At 46.0% G+C, this 23265-nt stretch overlaps 1 protein-coding gene across 7 annotated transcripts in view; it reads left to right on the forward strand.

Annotated features, from left to right (window-relative positions):
- The window catches only part of LOC123491642 (polypeptide N-acetylgalactosaminyltransferase 1), a 49464-nt gene that overhangs the window by 13379 nt on the left and 12820 nt on the right, over positions 1–23265 (forward strand). For 6 of the 7 annotated variants that reach the window (XR_006661502.1, XR_006661503.1, XM_045223196.1 and 3 more), the window contains 3 exons: positions 11099–11210; positions 21971–22110; positions 22206–22374. Coding sequence is in view for 5 of the 7 variants with exons in the window: in XM_045223196.1 (XP_045079131.1) it covers positions 21972–22110; positions 22206–22374 (308 nt within the window). In the remaining 2 variants the exon portion in view is untranslated. Of the gene's footprint in view, positions 1–422; positions 529–11098; positions 11211–21970; positions 22111–22205; positions 22375–23265 lie in introns of all 7 variants that reach the window. The other variant, XM_045223198.1, reaches the window with a different exon arrangement.

Here is a 23265-nt window from a genome sequence, read left to right on the forward strand (position 1 = left end):
TGTATTGTCAATCAGTGTTGCTTCCTAAGTGGACAGTTTGATTTCACAGAAGTGTGATTGACTTGGAGTTACATTGTGTTGTTTAAGTGTTCCCTTTATTTTTTTGAGCAGTGTATTTGTAGGCTATGCCATATGTATTGGCTAATATGCATATGCAGCTGTAGTTTTTAAACCTCCATTCTAGCATACATCACACACATCTTTCTATCTATGTGATTCAAAAACTGAATTCACTGACAGAGAGATAGCTAATGAAACACATTGACATTTACAGTAGCTGGGTAGGCTAGTCAAACATTGGCTAGCTTTCAATAAATTGGCTAAATGGTCAATGGAGTTACCTCTTCATACGATCAAGACAATTCGTATTGCATGCTGCATATTTTAAATGCCCTCGAAAACAGATATTTATCTTCTTTCAGTCTTGGGGAGCTAGCAATATCTGTTCCTCTTCATCAGACAACAGCTGGAGTTTTTACAAGAGGCTATGTTTACGTCGTAGAGATATGCAGGCCTTCATCACAAGGGGTAGGTATGGGAGTTCTGATTGATTGCAAGTTTAACAGTTCGGCATATTTGTGTTGAAATATACTTTTTATGAGAAAATGTGCAAGAATTGAAGGTGCCAACAAATGTTATAGTCATCATAAAAATGTTTTACAGTCGTGTATATAACAAATCAGCTCCTCCCTCGACGGGGCTTCAGCCTACCAGCCTATGTGTGCGCTTCTCTCCTTCAGCATCTGTTTCAGCATGAGATATTACTCCCACAGGAAAGGCCTGGTTTCCATGGTGACACCCCCCCCCCCTCCAGAGGAAATGGAATGTGTCCAAATTCTGCTGACTCATTGAGAAATAGTGCAGTGACACACACACACATCTCCAATCACATGAGTCTTCAGTCTGTCTGTCTGTCTGTCTGTGAATGATTGAGTGTGTGTCTGATCTCTGTCTGTTTTGTGAGTGAGTGTGTTTCATTGTCATGCGTGCTGTGCTTATGCCTATGGTGTGTGTGTGTTGGCTGGGTGCCCCAGTCAGAAAGCCTGGAGTAGACAGGATTTAGAGGGATAACTGGGAGCAGACAGGACTACTACTCCAGAGGATAGCTTTCTATTGGACTGGCCTATTGTGGCCTATCTTTCACTTTCACAGTGGCTCACAACTTTTTTCACATCTGTTATTTCACCCAGCCCACTGTTGTGTGAGGGGATGAGAGATGGGGAGACTGAGAGAGTAGAGAGACTCCTTCCCTCCCCCTCTCTCTTTCTTTCTCTCTCTCTCCTTCTGATCAGCATATCTACCCTCAGCCGCTGGGCTAGAGAACAACAGGCCCATTATATGTGTGTGTGTGATCTGATCATGTGGGTCAGCAGCCTTTTCTGGAGGTCTCAACTCCTTCTTACACTAGTGTTGGGAGGAGTTAGAACAGACCACTAGGCCTACACTACTAAATACCTATATACACTTCTACAATTCCAATTCCAAGGCTGTGTGTGTGTTTAGCTTTGGGGACTGTGTGAAGAGGTGCTAAATGAAATATTGATACAGTTCTTAATTGCATTGCTACTGGTGCTGGCCCAGGTTAGGTATCTGTGTGTGTGTGTGTGTGTGTGTGTGTGTGTGTGTGTGTGTGTGTGTGTGTGTGTGTGTGTGTGTGTGTGTGTGTGTGTGTGTGTGTGTGTGCATGTGACTGTGACTGTGACTGTGTGTGTGCGTGACTGTGTCTGTGCCTAGTGAATTATCATTACATTTTACAGCAGCCAACAGGCTATTGAGTGGCTCATTTATTAATACAACCTTATTGGAGTAGCAGCTGTAGTGGGAGGGGTGGGGGGATGCAGGCAGGCAGACAGATAAAGCAGTTGTGTTTGTGTAAAACCATTTCCCGGGGGATGATGGAGGTACGCAGCCCAGGGTGTATCAATCTGCCCCATGGCTTCTGGCTATTTACTGGAAGAGGAAGACAGTGTGGTCATGTGACAAAAAATATGGCTGGGAATGCCGACCCAGCTGGGATTGGGAACGTTGGGAATGTCATGCTGGCGTCAGAAACATGTAGAAAAGGAGAAATGTTTGGAAGAGGAGAGGAGAAGAGGATAGGAAAGGAGAGCAGAGGGGATATGAAGAGAGGGGAGGAGAGTAGAAGAGGGGAGGAGAGGATAGGAGGAGAGAGGGAGAGGATAGGAGGAGAGGAGAAGCCTAGCGGTTAAGAGCGTTGAGCCAGTAACCGAAAGGTTGCTGGTTCGAATCCCCGAGCCGACTAGGTGAAAAATCTGTCAATGTGCAAGGCACTTAACCCTAATTGCTCCTGTAAGTCGCTCTGGATGAGAGCGTCTGCAAAATGTAAAATAAAACATGAGAGGAGAGGGGATGAAGGGGGGAGAGGAGTAGAGAGGAGAGAATAAGATGAGAGGAGGAGAGGATGAGAGGGGATAAGATGAAAGGGGATGAGATGAGGGGGGAGAATGAGTCGAAGGGAAGAAGGAGGAGGGAGAGCGAGAGGGATTACAAAATCTGGACATAGCCTAGCTAGAGGACAAGAGATATGGACTGTGACTACAGGATATAGCCTAGCTAGAGGACAAGAGATATGGACTGTGACTACAGGATATAGCCTAGCTAGAGGACAAGAGATATGGACTGTGACTACAGGATATAGCCTAGCTAGAGGACAAGAGATATGGACTGTGACTACAGGATATAGCCTAGCTAGAGGACAAGAGATATGGACTGTGACTACAGGATATAGCCTAGCTAGAGGACAAGAGATATGGACTGTGACTACAGGATATAGCCTAGCTAGAGGACAAGAGATATGGACTGTGACTACAGGATATAGCCTAGCTAGAGGACAAGAGATATGGACTGTGACTACAGGATATAGCCTAGCTAGAGGACAAGATATATGGACTGTGACTACAGGATATAGCCTAGCTAGAGAACAAGAGATATGGACTGTGACTACAGGATATAGTCTAGCTAGAGGACAAGAGATATGGACTGTGACTACAGGATATAGCCTAGCTAGAGGACAAGAGATATGGACTGTGACTACAGGATATAGTCTAGCTAGAGGACAAGAGATATGGACTGTGACTACAGGATATAGTCTAGCTAGAGGACAAGATATATGGACTGTGACTACAGGATATAGCCTAGCTAGAGGACAAGAGATATGGACTGTGACTACAGAATATAGCCTACTGTAGCTAGAGGACAAGTGATATGGACTGTGTGTGTTTGTGTAGGTGCACTGGTGTACATGTAGGCCCAGGCCTGTCAATGTGGTTTCAGTGTCTATGTTCCTTTTCCTGTGCTCACCAGTCACCACTCTCCGTAAACAGGAAGCAGCTCTCTCTCTCTGCCATTAGTGTCACAGTGACTCTTCCAGGAGTAGGAAACCTCTTTTTACCCACTGTTCATAATCTATTCCTGGTATTCCTGTCCACTGTTCTGTGTATTCCTACTGGTATTTCTGTTGTCCCGCTGTTCTTGTTTTCCCTCTCTCACTCATTAGGGGGACTCCCAGGAATGTGTCAGGATTCAGTAATAATGATTGTAAAAGTCTCTGTCATAGTCCTCTGGAGTCTTAGTTTAGCATAGCTTGTGAGTAATGTTTGTAGTTGTGGTGTTTGGAGTGACTAATGTATGTCTGAGGGCCTCTCAAGGTTTTATAAGCTTTCCTCTCTCTCACTCTGTGACGTCACAGTTTGTGTGTGTGTCAGGGTTTGCCGACAAATACCATTGGCGCCGGCTAATTGTACAGGAGAAGAAAAAAAATCCTATTGCAAAATAATGCTTTCAGTCGATGTAAATACATTTCATCTATAGGGCAATTTACATAATTTAGTGAAATTAAATTGCTGCGTGTGTATTTTCATTAGTCGTCTTATTTATAACACGCCCACAGCATACCGATCCTGAGCTGCTGCTATAGCGCCTCAAACAGCTCGTTCGTTGCTGCTGGAGTGAAACGTGCTTTTATACGCCCAATCATTGTGCAACAAATCAAAATGCAATCGCGTGTTAAAAACAGTTTTGATGGGCACAATTAAAAATAGCTACTATATATATTTTTTCAACTGGTAATTGAAGCATGCTTCCCTTTCGCTATTCAAGTGTCAAGGCAACAGTAGGCAGGCTTCCGCGTGTCACACACCACTTTGCAATGAGCTGGAGGCAGTATGCATTTTGAAAACATATAGCCTACTAAATTGTTTGAAACCTGAACGTTTTACATCATATTATGAGGCTTGCTTCAAAGTAGCCTAGCCAAAAAAGTATTCCATATGCCATTGAAATCAGTAGCCTATTTCTGTTTATTGGTTTTCAAATCAACTTTCTTTCATTGTCCAGTAGCCAAACTTCAATCCTAGTCATATTAGCAACCCATGCTAGTTGTTGCATCTTTAGATCTCCCCTCTTTCTAAATTTCTAACAGATATTTTCATCTCTGTCACATGAAACCGCTCGCGTATGCAGTGCACTTTTGGCAACTGTGTTTTCCCACTAGTTGCATTATGGAACGAACATTCGCACGTAGCCTACTGCCCTGCCGTGCACAGTGCTGCGCTTATGACGTGAATAAATAATATTTTATCAACATTATACGCTAAACGTTCTGATCTGTTGCATCAGCCTCATTGCTTTTTAAAGTTTTTTTGATGTAGCCTTGGCCTACTGGTTGGATGAATTTGGGATCTATCGTCCCATAACTGTCCTAGAGTCTGTTTGGAATAGGCTATTTCCTTTTCACACAGAACGACAAGCTGACCAATAGAATAGGTAAACCTTTCTACTATGGGTGACAGTAGATTGACATAGGCTAGTGATTTTGCTGTTCGTTACTTGTCTTGTTGGCTGAGGAAAAGTAAATGTGGACAGTTATTCTAACATCTTCAAAGTGCGCATCGGAATTTGGTAAGAAGGACGCACGCCGTTGCATCCTCGAGTTGCATGTTCTGTTAAGATGAATTACCATGATCTAAATGTGACTTCTGTCATCCTGAGCACCGTGGGTGGACGCCCTAATCAGGTTACATATGCATATGGGTCCGGTACATTTCTCAAATGTCCGGTAAATTAAAATGCTGCCGCCATACAGGTTGCAAAATAGTTGGGAAGAGATGTTGGATGTGCCGATTCCATGGCACATGGTTTATGAACTGATACACAAAACAATGTCGTGGGGGATACATAACTTCAGATTTGGCTGTGAAGAGAGTCGCAGGTTCAGGAATGGCTGAAAGATCACAACATTTACCTGGAGCTAGCTCTGCAGCATTTCGCCCCAAAGTACGTTCATCTCTAGGAGACAGAATGCGTCTCCTTCCTGAGCGGTATGACGGCTGCGTGGTCCCATGGTGTTTATACTTGCATACTATTGTTTGTACAGATGAACGTGGTACCTTCAGGCATTTGGAAATTGCTCCCAAGGATGAACCAGACTTGTGGAGGTCTACAATTTTTTTTCTGGGGTCTTGGCTGATTTATTTTGATTTTCCCATGATGTCAAGCAAAGAGGCACTGAGTTTGAAGGTAGGCCTTGAAATACATCCACAGGTACACCTCCAATTGATGTCAATTAGCCTATCAGAAGCTTCTAAAGCCATGACATCATTTTCAAAGCTGTTTAAAGGCACAGTCAACTTAGTGTATGTAAACTTCTGACCCACTGTAATTGTGATACAGTGAATTATAAGTTAAATAATCTGTCTGTAAACAATTGTTGGAAAAATTACTTGTGTCATGCACAAAGTATAGATGTCCTAACCGACTTGGCAAAACTATAGTTTGCTAACAAGAAATGTGTGGAGTGGTTGAAAAACTAGTTTTAATGACTCCAACCTAAGTGTATGTAAACTTCCGACTTCAACTGTATATTTTTAAAAGAAATAAATATATATGGAGGATTGGAAATGATGCAGACAATTACATTGATAGAACCGACAATCAATCTCCAATATTAAAGCTGATCTACCACCTAAAAAAATTAATTATAATAATATGCTGCCGGTCAAATGTCTGGCGGCACATTTTCCTAAAGGAAACCCTGGTGTGTGTGTTGGCATTGTCATTGTTGTTGTTGAGAGCAGAGGACGTCGTCCTTGGAGACCTCTCTGTTTTGGCATACGCTAGACCATGACACACACTTACACAGGCATACACACACACTTACACAGGCATACACACACACACTTGTGGACTGTGAACAGACAGCTGGGCTGGCACACAAGCTCATACTCGGAACACACACACACAACAGACATACTGCCATGGCCTAACTGCTTGCTGATGGCCAGACAGCTGTTGCTACAACAGTTACACAGCCAACTCTTTTCAGACTACACATCTCTCATTCTCTCTCCCCTTTTACCACTCTCTCTTTCTCTCTCTCTCTCTTTCTCTTATCTCTCTCTGTCTCTTTCTCTCATCTCTGTCATCTCTCTGTCTCTCTCTCGCTCTCTCTCAATTCAATTTAAGGGCTTTATTGGCATGGGGAACATATGTTTACATTGCCAAAGCAATTGAAATAGATAATAAACTAAAGTAAAATAAAAAATGAACAGTAAACATTACACTCACAAAAGTTCCAAAAGAATAAAGACATTTAAAATGTCCAAGTACAAAAGGGAATCTCTCTCTCTCTCTCTCTCTCTCTCTCTCTCTCTCTCTCTCTCTCTCTCTCTCTCTCTCTCTCTCTCTCTCTCTCTCTCTCTCTCTCTCTCTCAGCACCTTGTGTGGTTGTCATGGTGGTTCTGTGAAGAGTGGTTGCTGGAAAAGGACTGTCTCTGGGCTGTGGACAGAGAAAGAGAGAGAGAGAAAGAGAGACGGAGGGGGGTTCTACAGCCATTCTGAGCTGACTTTTCATGCTCAGAATGGCCTGACTGTCCTGAAATGGTGGAGCTGTTTATTATCTGTGTTAAGGTACCATACGAGTGTGTGGAGAGAGGACTCCTCTACACTCCTATGCTCCTGAAATCCTAACACTTTATATACTCCTACACCCCCGAGTGTGCCCCTCTGTCTCTCTCCTTCCTCAGGAATTATGTTTATACAGACAGAATGGAACAGGTATGTGTGGGAGAGGAGGAGAAGAGAATGGATAGAGGAGGAGAGGAGTGGTTGGGTGGGGAGGATAGAGGAGAAGGGAGAGGAGGGTGTTAGCTGAGACTGGATTCTGTAGTGCTGCTGGGGCTAGGCGGAGGAGAGGAAAGAGTAGGGGAGCAAAGGAGAGGAGAAGGGAGGGGTTCTAGAGAGTGATGTCACAGTGGGCAACAGGGTTTGTGGTTTTGACAGGCGTAGCTGGAGGGGCCTGTTAATCACCATGATAACCATGAAGTACAGTCAGTCAGTCTCAGCTGGCGGTGGTACCCTCCACACAGGAGATGTACAGACAAACAAACAGACAGAAAAACAACAACACACCTAAGACGCCACGTTCATCCTGGTTATTTACAGGCCCACCCGGCACCGCCCCCAACCTCTGGCTGTCTCTCAGTCCTCGTTGAGCTAACGTCTAGTTCTACCTTCCATTTACACGGCTGTCTCACTGAGCTGGGGCTACACATAACATGTATGTATTCTGAAGAACGCCTCAATGCATTTAGGTAACATCACTTCAGGCTAATGTTGTTTTAACGCTTCGTTGAGTCTCAGTGACATATGAGCATCTAACAGTTGATTATTTATGTTTTAGCGTGTTGATGCTTTACATTATGTGTTGTTTTGAGCTAATGCGTATGGGTGACTATTGATGCGTTTGGGTGACATAACATGTATGTTGTTGTAGCATGTTGATGTTAGGGCTCTCTACTCTCTGTTAGAGCTCTACTCTCTGTTAGAGCTCTCTACTCTCTGTTAGAGCTCTACTCTCTGTTAGGGCTCTCTACTCTCTGTTAGGGCTCTACTCTCTGTTAGGGCTCTCTACTCTCTGTTAGAGCTCTACTCTCTGTTAGGGCTCTCTACTCTCTGTTAGGGCTCTCTACTCTCTGTTAGGGCTCTCTACTCTCTGTTAGGGCTCTACTCTCTGTTAGGGCTCTCTACTCTCTGTTAGAGCTCTACTCTCTGTTAGGGCTCTCTACTCTCTGTTAGGGCTCTACTCTCTGTTAGGGCTCTACTCTCTGTTAGGGCTCTACTCTCTGTTAGGGCTCTCTACTCTCTGTTAGGGCTCTACTCTCTGTTATGGCTCTCTACGCTCTGTTAGAGCTCTCTACTCTGTTAGGGCTCTCTACTCCCTTTAGGGCTCTCTACTCCCTGTTAGAGCTCTCTACTCTCTGTTAGAGCTCTACTCTCTGTTAGGGTTCTCTACTCTGTTAGAGCTCTACTCTAATAATAATAATAATAATAATATGCCATTTAGCAGACACTTTTATCCAAAGCGACTTACAGTCATGTGTGCATACATTTTTACGTATGGGTGGTCCCTGTTAGGGCTCTACTCTCTGTTAGGGCTCTCTACTCTCTGTTAGGGCTCTACTCTCTGTTAGGGCTCTCTACTCTCTGTTAGTGCTCTCTTCTCTGTTAGAGCTCTCTACTCTCTGTTAGAGCTCTCTTCTCTCTGTTAGGGCTCTCTACTCTCTGTTAGTGCTCTCTACTCTGTTAGAGCTCTCTACTCTCTGTTAGAGCTCTCTACTCTCTGTTAGAGCTCTCTTCTCTCTGTTAGGGCTCTCTACTCTCTGTTAGTGCTCTCTACTCTGTTAGAGCTCTCTACTCTCTGTTAGGGCTCTACTCTCTGTTAGGGCTCTCTACTCTCTGTTAGTGCTCTCTTCTCTGTTAGAGCTCTCTACTCTCTGTTAGAGCTCTCTACTCTCTGTTAGGGCTCTACTCTCTGTTAGGGCTCTCTACTCTCTGTTAGGGCTCTCTACTCTCTGTTAGGGCTCTCTACTCTCTGTTAGTGCTCTCTTCTCTGTTAGAGCTCTCTACTCTCTGTTAGAGCTCTCTTCTCTCTGTTAGGGCTCTCTACTCTCTGTTAGTGCTCTCTACTCTGTTAGAGCTCTCTACTCTCTGTTAGAGCTCTCTTCTCTCTGTTAGGGCTCTCTACTCTCTGTTAGTGCTCTCTACTCTCTGTTAGTGCTCTCTACTCTGTTAGGGCTCTCTACTATCTGTTAGGGCTCTACTCTCTGTTAGAGCTCTACTCTCTGTTAGGGCTCTCTACTCTCTGTGGAATGTGTTGTTGGAAGACTTCCCAATATGGCTGCCTGCTTTGGAGAGGAGCCTAGTGACAGCTTCAGAGAAAAACCTCTGCTATCTGCTGCACTGTTATTAACACCTCTCGCACCTGACCTCACACACACACACACACACGACACACACACACACACACAGAAATACAAACACACACACACACACACACACACTGGGCGAGAGAACGCAAACTGCCAGGAGATTCAGTGAGCCACCGGCTTGAGAAGATGGAGAGATGAGAGATAGAAAATGGAGGGAGTGAGAATTAAAGAGATGGTACTAGATAGGATGATATTTTGTGCTGCCTGCCTGGGTCTGGATGGATGGATGGATGGAAGGATGGATGGATGGAAGGATGGATGGATGCAGGTTAGGGATGATTGCCAGGCAGTGTAGTAGTGTATTTAGAGACGCTCTGCTTGCTTGTTCTTCTCTAATCTTCACATGGATTACACACTACAACTGAAACACTCATTTTATACCTCTGCATCACAGAGCAGGCTGTGTGTGTGTCGAGGGGGTACGCACACACACACACACACACACAGCCCACTTGGCACACACTGGTTGAATCAATGTTGTTTCCACGTCATTTCAATTAAATTACTTTCAACCAACGTGGAATAGACGTTGACTTGACGTCTGTGCCCAGTGGGAGCTCTCTTTGCCATCAGACGCTGAAGGAAATGCCTACATTATCTGCTGCAGTGCAAACCTAATGCCTCGCACGCACACACACATTCTGTCAGGATAAAACCCCACTAGACCAGACTGATGTATTGGTTGTATGTAGGCCAAGGACCAGACTGTGGTTCTGGAGGACGACTCTCTCTCTCTCGCTCTCTCTTTCTCTCTCTGGTGGGTTTATTTCTGTTTGTCAGAAATAGAAGATGAATCCCCTGAAATGAGCAGCTCTGAGAATCTTCACCCCTCCCTCCACCTCTCCATTCCTCATCCGTCACTCCGCCCTCTCATCCTGCTGCTGGCACTTGAGCCTCCAGTGTAGCTTCAGTGTGTGTGTGTACCATCACAGGTTCATCTTTGGCTGGACATTATCTGTCTTCTTTGATTGGAATATATTTGAGCCCATTAGTCCATTGAAACCTACCATAAAGGATAGGCCTTGGCCTTGGAAAGTGAGCCAGACTGAGGTTGCTATGAAGCTGTAAGCAGTGAATGATGATGATGATGACAGAGATAATCTGGCTTCTGCTCTATGTTCTGAGTGCTAGACAGCCAGGTGATGTGATGGCGATGATGCGTTTCCTGCCACGGAAGGAAGTGGTGAAGGAAGTGTGTGTTAGCCAGTTGAGTGACACGCCGTCTCATCTCTCTTCCGCTCCCCGTTGCGGCCCATTCGTTCTCTCGCTCTGGATGACGTCACTCCTGCATGTGTGCGTCCCTGAGGTGTGATGGGAACACAGAGGGGTTGGGTCAGGTCGGGTCCAGAGTGATGGGTCGGGATCGGAAAACCGCTTTCGGGAACCATTGAGCAGGAACATGTACTGTCAACACAGAGGAGAGGAGTGAGAGACAGATCACTGCACAGTGGCTTCCTGAGCCTTCCTGAACTATCACACTGAAGAAAGCTGTAAAGCCAAAACGTCTGTGTACACTATCCCTGATGCAGTGAAAATATAAAATACAAATAGAATAATGAAGTAAGCTTTATGCAACATCTTTTTTAGTGCGAACCCATTACACCTTTTTGTTGGTCTGAACTCTCACATAGCCACAGGTTTTGGGCTGAGTCAGAGTCTTGTTTTTTTTTTCACGTTGAACCACACTAGTCTTCTCATGGTCTTGCCATTCTGGGTAGGGGTCTAAACTTGGACTCAGGTCTTGACTTTATTATCTGTCTAAGTGACTGAGTAGCTTGAAGACTGACCAATGTGTGTTTCTGTGTCTCCAGGCAGCATGTTTGAGTGACAAGCTAAGGAGGAAGTGGGATCTCTGAAGCGCCTCCCCCTGCTGGTGGAGTCCCTGAACATCTGGACCAGAGACCCCTTTACACAGCAGGACAGGTACAGCTTTGTGTGTGTGTGTGCGTTTGTGTGTGGACCAATTATGTTAGTTTTACTAGTACAGCTTTCACATGGCTGAATTCTAGTCATCCGTCATTGACTCGACTAGGCTAAAATGACACAGAGAGACTGATAGAAGTCTGCTGGGTCAAACTGCTCAGAGAGATGGTTGTGTGATTTGATCGATGTGTATGTGTGGTGTGTGTGTTTAATTGATTTTGCTTAATTGCCTGCTTGATGAGGTTAATGGGCGCTACAGTGTCACCCTGTGTGTGTGTGTGTGTGTGTGTGTGTGTGTGTGTGCATGCAAAGCCTCAGAGATGTAGTCACCGCGCCCCAATTACAAGTTGTTAAAATAGCAATTACACAGGCGTCATAGAGGCCAGGGGGAGGAGGAGGGGGGAGTTATGGTTTATAAGACTGGTTGTTGTGTGTGTGTGTGCGTGAGTGAGTGGGTGCGTGTGTGTTGGTGCTAGGAAACACCCCCACAGTGACAGTAATGTGTATTGATTCCAGTCCTAAATTGCCTGAGTGATTGGAGATTGAAGTGTTTCATTCCACTTTGTGTTGGTGCCAAGCTTTGCAACGGTAATCAGTTTGACTGTGCTTTTATTTGCCTCGGGGCAGTTTCTCTCTCTCTCTCTCTCTCTCTCTCTCTCTCTCTCTCTCTCTCTCTCTCTCTCTCTCTCTCTCTCTCTCTCTCTCTCTTTGTCCCTCCCTCCCTCTCCCTCTCTCTCCCTCCCTCTCTCTCCCTCTCTCTCTCCCTCCCTCCTCTCCTCTCTCTCTCTCTCTCTCTCTCCTCTCTCTCTCTCTCTCTCTCTCTCTCTCTCTCTCTCTCTCTCTCTCTCTCTCTCTCTCCTTCCCTCCTCTCTCTCTCCCTCCCTCTCACTCCCTCTCTCTCTCCCTCCCTCTCCCTCTCCCTCTCCCTCCCTCCCTTCCTCCCCCTGTGTTCCTAGAATAAGTCTGAGCTCTTGACTCCCACGAGGTCCTGACTTGAAACTGAACCGTAGCCGTGTCCTAGAGAGAGACTGATTCAGAAGTGTGTGTGTGTGTTAGGGCTGTGACGGTTGTGGAATTTCGGATGACGGTAATTGGTCAGCCAAACGACTGCGTTATCCATAATAATCGTCCGAATAGCATAACAAAAAAGTTATGTTTTTTTTTTACACACATTTTCTCCTCTCCTGACTGCATGTGCTGCCATAGAAATAGAATGAGTAGAACGGGCATAATGGGTGGACTGGCGGCAATTGTGAGTGTACCCATAGGAGCAAAGCAGGAAGTAAAAGCAGGAAGTGTAACCATCCACATGTGCTGGGATTTGTTGATTCAACTCAACTGACTAGGGATGTGCATCTCTCTTTACAAGCACGATTCGATACGCATCTAGATACATGGGCTCCGATATGATACTTTTAGTTTGAAACGATTCGGTGTGATTCGGTTTGATTACGGGAACGAATTGATGTGATTTGGTTAGATACGATTTGATGCATTAACATTTGTTGCATGAACACATTCATTTCCCATTCTAAAAGTGGTCCTCTGTAGCTCAGCTGGTAGAGCACGGCGCTTGTAACGCCAAGGTAGTGGGTTCGATCCCCGGGACCACCCATACACAAAAAAATGTATGCACGCATGACTGTAAGTCGCTTTGGATAAAAGCGTCTGCTAAATGGCAAATTAAATATTAAATTAAAATCTGATACTGATTGAGTTTAGTAGCTTGGCCTCTCTGTGCTGGATCTTTCTGAGCTGTGTGTGTGTGTGTGTGTGTGTGTGTGTGTGTGTGTGAATATAAGGTGTGTGTAGGTAGGCACCTGAGCTGAGCCATAGGGCAGACTGAGCATCTACCACTATCACATTAATATGATCTGAAATCACAAATCAGCCACTAATTAACTTGTCATTTTAGCAGATACATTTTTGTGGAGCTAGTAATATGTCAATATCTATGACATAGCCAATTAATATAGCACAGCTTTGGATTTCAAAAGACAATGTTTTTTACAGTTTTCAACTTTACGGAGGAGAGCTGGTCTTCTCCCGCTCACACTCAGACCATAGGCCTACAGTGCAGCTAAAAATAAATATTGCTGTCCTTGTTATGAAATTACAACCTTATCAGGTTCATGTAAAAATTACCAAATGCACTGACTGTTTAAAGCAAAACTACCAAAACGATTTCTTATGCTGAACATGGAAATCAAAAAGCCCCAATCAGCAGTAAGATGTGAGTTGTGTCCACTCCGGTAGTCTACACAAGTCTATCGGTAGAACACTATTTTCTACAGCGCATTTGGTAACAATGACCCAGCAAATTACATTGGTTGTCACCCAACTAATAAAGGCTAAGATTTGACATTGCGAAAGCCATTTTACATGCATTTGAATGCTGAAGGTACAGTGCAGATATAGGAGTATTTGATCAGGGAGGCTCTGGTTGACATGAGCAACTGCGCTCTGTATGCATAGTTGTTATCGATGACTGTCATATGCATTTACATGCTTAGTTCAATAGACTGCTGAAGGAGATGACGCATCTACAGTGAGGGAAAAGGTATTTGATTCCCCTGCTGATTTTGTACGTTTGCCCACTGACAAAGAAATGATCAGTCTATAATTTTAATGGTAGGTTTATTTGAACAGTGAGAGACAGAACAACAACAAAAAAATCCTGAAAAACGCATGTCAAAAATGTTATAAATTGATTTGCATTTTAATGAGGGAAATAAGTATTTGACCCCTCTGCAAAACATGACTTAGTACTTGGTGGCAAAACCCTTGTTGGCAATCACAGAGGTCAGACGTTTCTTGTAGTTGGCCACCAGGTTTGCACACATCTCAGGAGGGATTTTGTCCCACTCCTCTTTGCAGATCTTCTCCAAGTCATTAAGGTTTCGAGGCTGACGTTTGGCAACTCGAACCTTCAGCTCCCTCCACAGATTTTCTATGGGATTAAGGTCTGGAGACTGGCTAGGCCACCCCAGGACCTTAATGTGCTTCTTCTTGAGCCACTCCTTTGTTGCCTTGGCTGTGTGTTTTGGGTCATTGTCATGCTGAAATACCCATCCACAACCCATTTTCAATGCCCTGGCTGAGGGAAGGAGGTTCTCACCCAAGGTTTGATGGTACATGGCCCCGTCCATCGTCCCTTTGATGCGGTGAAGTTGTCCTGTCCCGTTAGCAGAAAAACAACCCCAAAGCATAATGTTTCCACCTCCATGTTTGACGGTGGGGATGGTGTTCTTGGGGTCATAGGCAGCATTCCTCCTCCTCCTCCAAACACGGCGAGTTTAGTTGATGCCAAAGAGCTCCATTTTGGTCTCATCTGACCACAACACTTTCACCCAGTTCTCCTCTGAATCATTCAGATGTTCATTGGCAAACTTCAGACGGGCATGTATATGTGCTTTCTTGAGCAGGGGGACCTTGCGGGCGCTGCAGGATTTCAGTCCTTCACGGCGTAGTGTGTTACCAATTGTTTTCTTGGTGACTATGGACCCAGCTGCCTTGAGATCATTGACAAGATCCTCCCGTGTAGTTCTGGGCTGATTCATCACCGTTCTCATGATCATTGCAACTCCACGAGGTGAGATCTTGCATGGAGTCCCAGGCCGAGGGAGATTGACAGTTATTTTGTGTTTCTTCCATTTGCGAGTAATTGCACCAACTGTTGTCACCTTCTCACCAAGCTGCTTGCCGATGGTCTTGTAGCCCATTCCAGCCTTGTGTAGGTCTACAATCTTGTCCCTGACATCCTTGGCGAGCTCTTTGGTCTTGGCCATGGTGGAGAGTTTGGAATCTGATTGATTGATTGCTTCTGTGGAAAGGTGTCTTTTATACAGGTAACAAACTGAGATTAGGAGGACTCCCTTTAAGAGTGTGCTCCTAATCTCAGCTCGTTACCTGTATAAAAGACACCTGGGAGCCAGAAATCTTTCTGATTGAGAGGGGGTCAAATACTTATTTCCCTCATTAAAATGCAAATCAATTTATAAAATTTTTGACATGCGTTTTTCTGGATTTTTTTGTTGTTATTCTGTCTCTCACTGTTCAAATAAACCTACCATTAAAATTATAGACTGATCATGACTTTGTCAGTGGGCAAACGTACAAAATCAGCAGGGGATCAAATACTTTTTTCCCTCACTGTATTCAGTCACAACAGATTAGAGATATTTTCAGAGGGGGGAAATAAAATGATATGAGTAAACAACGTCAGTGAACTGGCGCTTCGTAACGTTTGAATTGATTTTCTGATCGATTCATGCTACATTTGGATCTGTTTGGGCTCCCCCGGACCGATGCACTCGTATCTTAAACATTTGAACCGGGGACCGATGCATATTTCAGTCAGCTGTTCATTCCAAAATTACAAATAATGAACGGTTATGACGGTTATTTTATTTTCATAATGTCTTCATCCATAACCATCGGTTACATGGCAGTTGTGCCTGCCCAAGTGTGTGTGTGTCTATTCTCCCAGCCCTGCAACCTTGAGGCTCTTCCTGTAGGCGTTGTTCAGCTATTCCTGGGCTGCTCACACAAACACACTAATGTATGACCATGTGTTTGTGACAATGAACTGGTATGTTAGAGAGTTCCAAATTCTGGTGTCATGGCAACGCACGGCATACACGCACACAGGACACACAGAGAATCCCATTGGGCACATTCCTCATAGCAACTCCATAAATCCTTGAATAGTGAAAGTCTCCTCTAAGCCTCAGAGGATCATTATTCTCTGGCTGTAACCAAGTAGTTGTGCAATCCCCCTCGAAAGTAGGATTAATCAGCGGAGGGAGGAGAGAAGAAGAGAGAGGAGAGGAGAGGGAAGAGAGAGGAGAGGAGAGGGAAGAGAGAGGAGGGGAGAGGGAAGAGAGAGGAGGGGAGAGGGAAGAGAGAGGAGAGGAGAGGGAAGAGAGAGGAGAGGAGAGGAGAGGGAAGAGAGAGGAGAGGAGAGGAGAGGGAAGAGAGAGGAGAGGAGAGGAGAGGGAAGAGAGAGGAGAGGAGAGGGAAGAGAGAGGAGGGGAGAGGGAAGAGAGGAGGGGAGAGGGAAGAGAGAGGAGGGGAGAGGGAAGAGAGAGGAGAGGAGAGGGAAGAGAGAGGAGAGGAGAGGAGAGGGAAGAGAGAGGAGAGGAGAGGGAAGAGAGAGGAAGGGAGAGGGAAGAGAGAGGAGAGGAGAGGGAAGAGAGAGGAGAGGAGAGGAGAGGGAAGAGAGAGGAGAGGAGAGGAGAGGGAAGAGAGAGGAGAGGAGAGGAGAGGGAAGAGAGAGGAGAGGAGAGGGAAGAGAGGGAGAGGAGAGGAGAGGGAAGAGAGGAGGGGAGAGGGAAGAGAGAGGAGAGGAGAGGGAAGAGAGAGGAGAGGAGAGGGAAGAGAGGAGAGGGAAGAGAGAGGAGAGAGGGAAGAGAGAGGAGAGGAGAGGGAAGAGAGGAGGGGAGAGGGAAGAGAGAGGAGAGGAGAGGGAAGAGAGAGGAGAGGAGAGGGAAGAGAGGAGAGGGAAGAGAGAGGAGAGGGAAGAGAGAGGAGAGGAGAGGGAAGAGAGAGGAGAGGAGAGGGAAGAGAGAGGAGAGGAGAGGGAAGAGAGAGGAGAGGAGAGGGAAGAGAGAGGAGAGGAGAGGAAGAGGAGAGAGGGAAGAGAGGAGGGGAGAGGGAAGAGAGAGGAGAGGGAAGAGAGAGGAGAGGAGAGGAGAGGGAAGAGAGAGGAGAGGAGAGGGAAGAGAGAGAAGAGGAGAGGGAAGAGAGAGGAGAGGAGAGAGGAGAGGAGATGGAAGAGAGAGGAGGGGATTGGGCTCTCCTCTGTGAAGGCAGGTAGTGATGGCAACCGCTCTGGAAAGGAGAAAGCGTCATGGAGAGAGGAAAAACAGAAAGACGAGAGAGGGATGTTAATAGAAGGGAGGAGGAAATGGAGAGATGAAGATATGGAGATGAATAGGGTAGAGAAAAAAGAAAGAGGGAGGGATTAGAGCGAGAGAGAGAGAGGAGGGGGGGGTTGTCTGTGTTGTGTCAGAGAGGCAGTCTATTTTTGTCATATAATGCAAATACTAACAAACCTGATATATAATATAGACACACACACACACACACACACACACACACACACAGAGTGAGCCTGGAGCTGGCGTGAGCAGAGAAGAGATAGTGGGGTGTCCTCTGCCATGCCTGATTAGAAATACAGTCTGCAGAGCAGGCAAGCTGAGGGACAGTGTGTGTGTATATATATTTCTCTCCTCCTTGGAGCATCGCTGTCTCTTCCTCTTACATTCTCTGATCACACAGGGAACATTTAACTTTTTTTTAAAAACATTTTAGTAATTTAGCAGACGCTCTTATCCAGAGTGACTTACAGTTAGTGAGTGCATACATTATTTTTTTTATTTTTCATACTGGCCCCCCGTGGGAATCGAACCCACAACCCTGGCGTTGCAAACGCCATGCTCTACCAACTGAGCATCCCTGCCGGCCATGGGTCTCCCGGTCGCGGCCGGGTACGACAGAGCTTGGATTTGAACCAGGATCTCTAGTGGCACAGCTAGCACTGCGATGCAGTGCCTTAGACCACTGCGCCACTCGGGAACCCTGACAACCTCATCACAACCATATAACACAGAGAAACATGACAACCTCATCACAACCATATAACACAGAGAGACCATGACAACCTCATCACAACCATATAACACAGAGAAACCATGACGACCTCATCACAACCATATAACACAGAGAAATCATGACAACCATATAACACAGGGAAACCTGACAACCTCATCACAACCATATAACACAGAGAAACCATGAAAACCTCATCACAACCATATAACATAGGGAAACCTGACTACCTCATCACAACCACATAACACAATCGTCTGCTTGTGTTTGTGCTTGTGTGTTTGAGAGAGGTTGTACATATGTGTGTGTGTGTGCGTGTTTGTGCGTGTCTAAGTGTGTGTGTGTGTGTCGTATTAGGTCAGTGAAGTTCAGATGAGGTCAGTGTGAGCAGGTATTGACCCAGCTTCCACATTAGAGAGAGAGTGACAGAGAGTAGAGAGAGAGTAGAGAGAGAGAGGAGAGAGAGAGGAGAGAGAGAGTAGGAGAAAGATCAGAAGAAATAGAGAGAGTAGCAGAAATGTATTTTTAGTGAGGAGGAGGTAGACCTATTCAGTGGTAGCTCTCTGCCCACGCTTTGTCACTCGGCTGTGAAGAGTAACAAGGTTGTGTGTGAACACGCTGCGCCAGATAACACACATCTGTGAACAACACTTACTCTCTCTCTTTCATGAACACACATCCTCTTGAACACGCACGCACACACACACTTCTCTCCACCAGGCTACCGTACTCTGCCCAGTGGAGGGGCGAGTGAGGATAGAGTAAGACAGTGAGAGGTAGAAAGGGAGACAAAAGCGTATCAAGCTGTACTGTACCTTTGATGAAATGAACGATTTAAAGGTCAAGCTCCTGAGCTCTTAGGAGGAAATATAGTCTCTGGTAACTGTAGACTCTGGCACTGAGGAAGCCTGGCCTGGCCTGTTCATTCACTATGAACTCTATAGAGGGGAGGAGATGTTGGCATGGCTGACTGCAGAATGTCTTTCCTCCTGCAACCTGAGAAGCAGGGAGAGAGAGAGGAGAGCACTGCACAGTTAGAGAGAGAGGAGAGCACTGCACAGTTAGAGAGGAGAGCAAAAGAGAGAGGAGAGCACTACACAGTTAGAGAGGAGAGCGAAAGAGAGAGGAGAGCACTGCACAGTTAGAGAGAACGAGAGAGAGGAGAGCACTGCACAGTTAGAGAGGAGAGCGAAAGAGAGAGGAGAGCACTGCACAGTTAGAGAGAACGAGAGAGAGGAGAGCACTGCACAGTTAGAGAGGAGAGAGAGAGAGGAGAGAGCACTGCACAGTTAGAGAGGAGAGCAAAAGAGAGAGGAGAGCACTGCACAGTTAGAGAGAGAAGAGCACTACACAGTTAGAGAGAAGAGAGAGAGAGGAGAGCACTGCACAGTTAGAGAGGAGAGAGAGAGAGAAGAGAGCACTGCACAGTTAGAGAGGAGAGAGAGAGAGAGAAGAGAGCACTGCACAGTTAGAGAGAAGAGAGAGAAAGAGAGAGGAGAGCACTGCACAGTTAGAGAGGAGAGACAGAGGAGAGCACTGCACAGTTAGAGAGAAGAGAGAGAGAGGAGAGCACTGCAAGTTAGGAGAGGAGAGAGAGAGAGAGAGATGAGAGACTGCACAGTTAGGAGATGAGAGAGAGAGAGAGAGAGAGAGAGAGGGGAAATCACTGACAGTAGAGAGAAGAGAGCGAGAGAGAGGAGAGACTGCACAGTAGAGAGGAGAGAGAGGGAGAGAGAGAGAGAGAGAGAGAGAGAGAGGAAATCACCTGCACAAAGTTAGAGAGGAGAGCTTAAAGAGAGAGGAGAGAACTCCACAGTTAGAGAGAAGAGAGAAAGAGAGAGGAGAGCACTGCACAAGTTGGAGAGAGAGAAGAGAACACAGTTAGAGAGAAGAGAGAGAGAGGAGAGCACTGCAAGTTAGAGAGAGAGAGAGAGAGAAGAGAGCACTGCACAGTTAGAGAGGAGAGAGAGAGAGAGAAGAGAGCACTGCACAGTTAGAGAGAAGAGAGAGAAAGAGAGAGGAGAGCACTGCACAGTTAGAGAGGAGAGACAGAGGAGAGCACTGCACAGTTAGAGAGAAGAGAGAGAGAGGAGAGCACTGCACAGTTAGAGAGGAGAGAGAGAGAGAGAGATGAGAGCACTGCACAGTTAGAGATGAGAGAGAGAGAGAGAGAGAGAGAGGGGAAATCACTGCACAGTTAGAGAGAAGAGAGCGAGAGAGAGGAGAGCACTGCACAGTTAGAGAGGAGAGAGAGGGAGAGAGAGAGAGAGAGAGAGAGGAAATCACTGCACAGTTAGAGAGGAGAGCGAAAGAGAGAGGAGAGAACTCCACAGTTAGAGAGAAGAGAGAAAGAGAGAGGAGAGCACTGCACAGTTAGCGAGAATAGAGAGAGAGAGAGACAGAGAGTAGAGCACTGCACAGTTAGAGAGAGAGAGAGGAAATCACTGCACAGTTAGAGAGGAGAGAGAGAGAGGAGAGCAATGCACAGTTAGAGAGAGAGAGAGAGAGAGAGAGAGAGAGAGAGAGAGAGAGAGAGAGAGAGAAAGAAAGAGGGGAACAAGGTAGAAGAGAGAGAGAGAGAAGAGAGGGGTACAGAGGAATTTTAATGTGGTTGTGTCAGATGGGTGCTGGCTGCCAAAGAAAAGCAATTACCATCACAGCCCTGTGTGTGTGTGTCAGTGTGGGTGTGGATGTGTGTTTCTGCGTTTGTTCATGCCTGATGTTTTGAGTCCGTGCTTGCATGTGTGTGTGCAAGGGGGTTTAGCTTATTAAATGCACTTGGTAGGTTGTTTACTTGGTAGGACTGCAGGAGTCTGTGTGTGTGCACTCAAGATTTAGACAGCACTGTGTTGTCGCTGGCCACACAAACACACACACACACAAAGTGAGAGAGAGAATACTGTGCTTGTTTTGGGCTGTTTCTAGAGAGAGAACTGATAACCACGCGGCAGATAAGAGATGAGAGAGGGAGAGGACAGATGGTTAGGACGGGGGTCTGTTTTGGCCAGCAGAGAAAGGAGAGAGACACAGAGAGATACGAGACAGTGGGAGAGAGAGAAAGAGAGCTTCAATGATCCACTCTTAGAAGAAAAAGGGTTAAAGGGTGTTCAGCGTCCATAGAGAGCTTTTGGGTTCCATGTAGAACCCTCTATGGAAAAGGTTTCTACCTGGAACCAAAAGGGTTTTACTTGGAACCAAAAGGGTTCTACCTAGAACCAAAAGGGTTTTACTTGGAACCAAAAGGGCTCTACTTGGAACCAAAAAGGGTTCTTCAAAGGGTTCTCCTATGGGGACAGCCGAATAACCATTTTAGGTTCTAGATAGCAACTTTTTTTCTAAGAGTGTAAGGTGTGTGATTGTGCTGTGTGTGACTAGCCTTTTCTCTCTGTAACAGAATGAGAAGGTCTGAGGTTAACTTTCTCTCTCTCTCTCTCTCTCTCTCTCCCCTCTCTCTCGATCTTTCTCTCTCGCTCTCTCTCTCTTTCTCTCTCTCTCTCTCTCTCCGCCCTCTCCCCTCTCTCTCTCTCTCTCGCCTCTCTCTCTCTCTCTCGCCTCTCTCTCTCTCTCTCTCCTCTCCGCTCTCTCTCTCTCTCTCTCCCTCTCTCTCCTCTTCTCTCTTGCTCTCTCTCTCCTCCTCTCGCCCTCTCTCTCTCTCTCCCTCGCCCCTCTCTCTCTCTCTCTCTCTCTCTCTCTCTCTCTCTCTCTATCTCTCTTCTCTCTCTCTCTCTCCCTCTCTCCTCTTTCTCTATCGCTCTCTCCGCTCTCGCCTCTCTCCTCTCTGTCTCTGTCTCTCTCGCGCTCTCTCCTCCTCTCTCTCTCGCCTCTCTCTCTCTCTCTCTCTCTCTCTCTCTCTCTCGCCTTTCTCTCTCTCTCCCTCTCCCTCTTTCTCTCTTGCCTCTCTCTCTCTCGCTTCTCTCTCTCTCTCCCTCGCTCTCCTCTCTCTCCTCTCTCTCTCTCTCTCTCTCTTCTCTCTCTCTCTCTCTCTTTCTCTCTCTCCCTCTCTCTCTCTCTCTCTATCGCCTCCCCCGCGCCTCTCTCTCTCTCTCTCTCTCTCTCTCTCTCGTCTCTGTCTCTGCCCCTATCTCCTCTCTCGCGCGCCTCCCTCCTCCTCTCTCTCTGTCTCTCTCTCTCTGTCTCTCTCTCTCTAGGATGCGGAGGTTTGCCTACTGTAAGGTGGTGCTGGCCACCTCCCTGGTGTGGGTGATGTTGGACATGTTCATCCTGCTCTACTTCAGCGAGTGTAACAAGTGTGATGACAAGAGGGAGAGGGGCCTGCCAGGCAGGGACGGTGAGTACACACACACACACACACACACACACACACACACACACACCGCACACTCACACACACTCACACCTCTCTCTCTCTCTGTGGTGTTGTAGATACAGTATTGCGGCCCAGGGATGGTCCAGGAGAAGGAGGTAAACCTGTGGTGATTCCTAAAGAGAACCAGGAGAAGATGAAGGAGATGTTTAAGATCAACCAGTTTAACCTGATGGCTTCTGAGATGATCGCTTTCAACAGAACCCTGCCTGACGTACGCCTGGAGGGGTGAGTCAAATAACTAATAATACAGCTTTATTGTCCATGTTACAGCGAACAGCGCTGTAACAGAGCTAATCACCTATAACATACTATAACATACTAATAACAGATCTTTGATACAGCCATTAGCTGTGGTATATTGGCAATATACCACAAACCCCTGAGGTGCCTTATTGATATTAGAAACTGATTAGTAAGGTAATTAGAACAATATACGGTCTGATATACCACAGCTTTCAGCCAATCAGCATTCAGGGCTCATACCAGCCAGTTTATAATAGAATATAGATAATTGCAGTGATTTGGTATTAGGTAGTTATTGATGATTATTAGTTATTGTTATGGTTCGTTAGTTATAGATGTTAGACAAAAATATGTTATTAGCTAGTTTGTTATTGACGATTAGTTAAAGATGATTCGTTATAGGTGATTCGTTATAGATTATGTTATTGACTCACCCTTCCAGGCGTACGAAAGATCTGTTAGTGTTCTTAATTTCACCTGTCACATTATTTTACATTATGAAGCTTACCGTAGTTCCCCAGAACAGTTGAGCCAGTCACGTGTTTGTTTGTAAATAGCACAACAGGAGAAAGCGGGAGCTGTGAGTCCATGGCGTTCTATATCTGTTGTCGAAGTCCTGTTGCGCAGCGACATGAGGTGATGAAGTTACAGCTTGATGCAATTCACTTGCTAAATGTTTGCCATCAGATATCTTATAATGGCTTTCTACCAGAAGTCAAAGAGCTCTGGATGAGTTTTCTGTACTGCTGCCAAATCTTTCCCTGTGTTTCCTTCTAGCGTTTTCCGCGTTCTTTCTCCCTCTGCTCCGTGTACACCTACACACACAGCCTAGCCTGGAGACAGAGAGTGCACATTGATGTGTGAAATGTGTTT

This window comes from Coregonus clupeaformis, chromosome 10 (genome assembly GCF_020615455.1).
Source record: "Coregonus clupeaformis isolate EN_2021a chromosome 10, ASM2061545v1, whole genome shotgun sequence".
Classification (NCBI taxonomy): domain Eukaryota; kingdom Metazoa; phylum Chordata; class Actinopteri; order Salmoniformes; family Salmonidae; genus Coregonus; species Coregonus clupeaformis.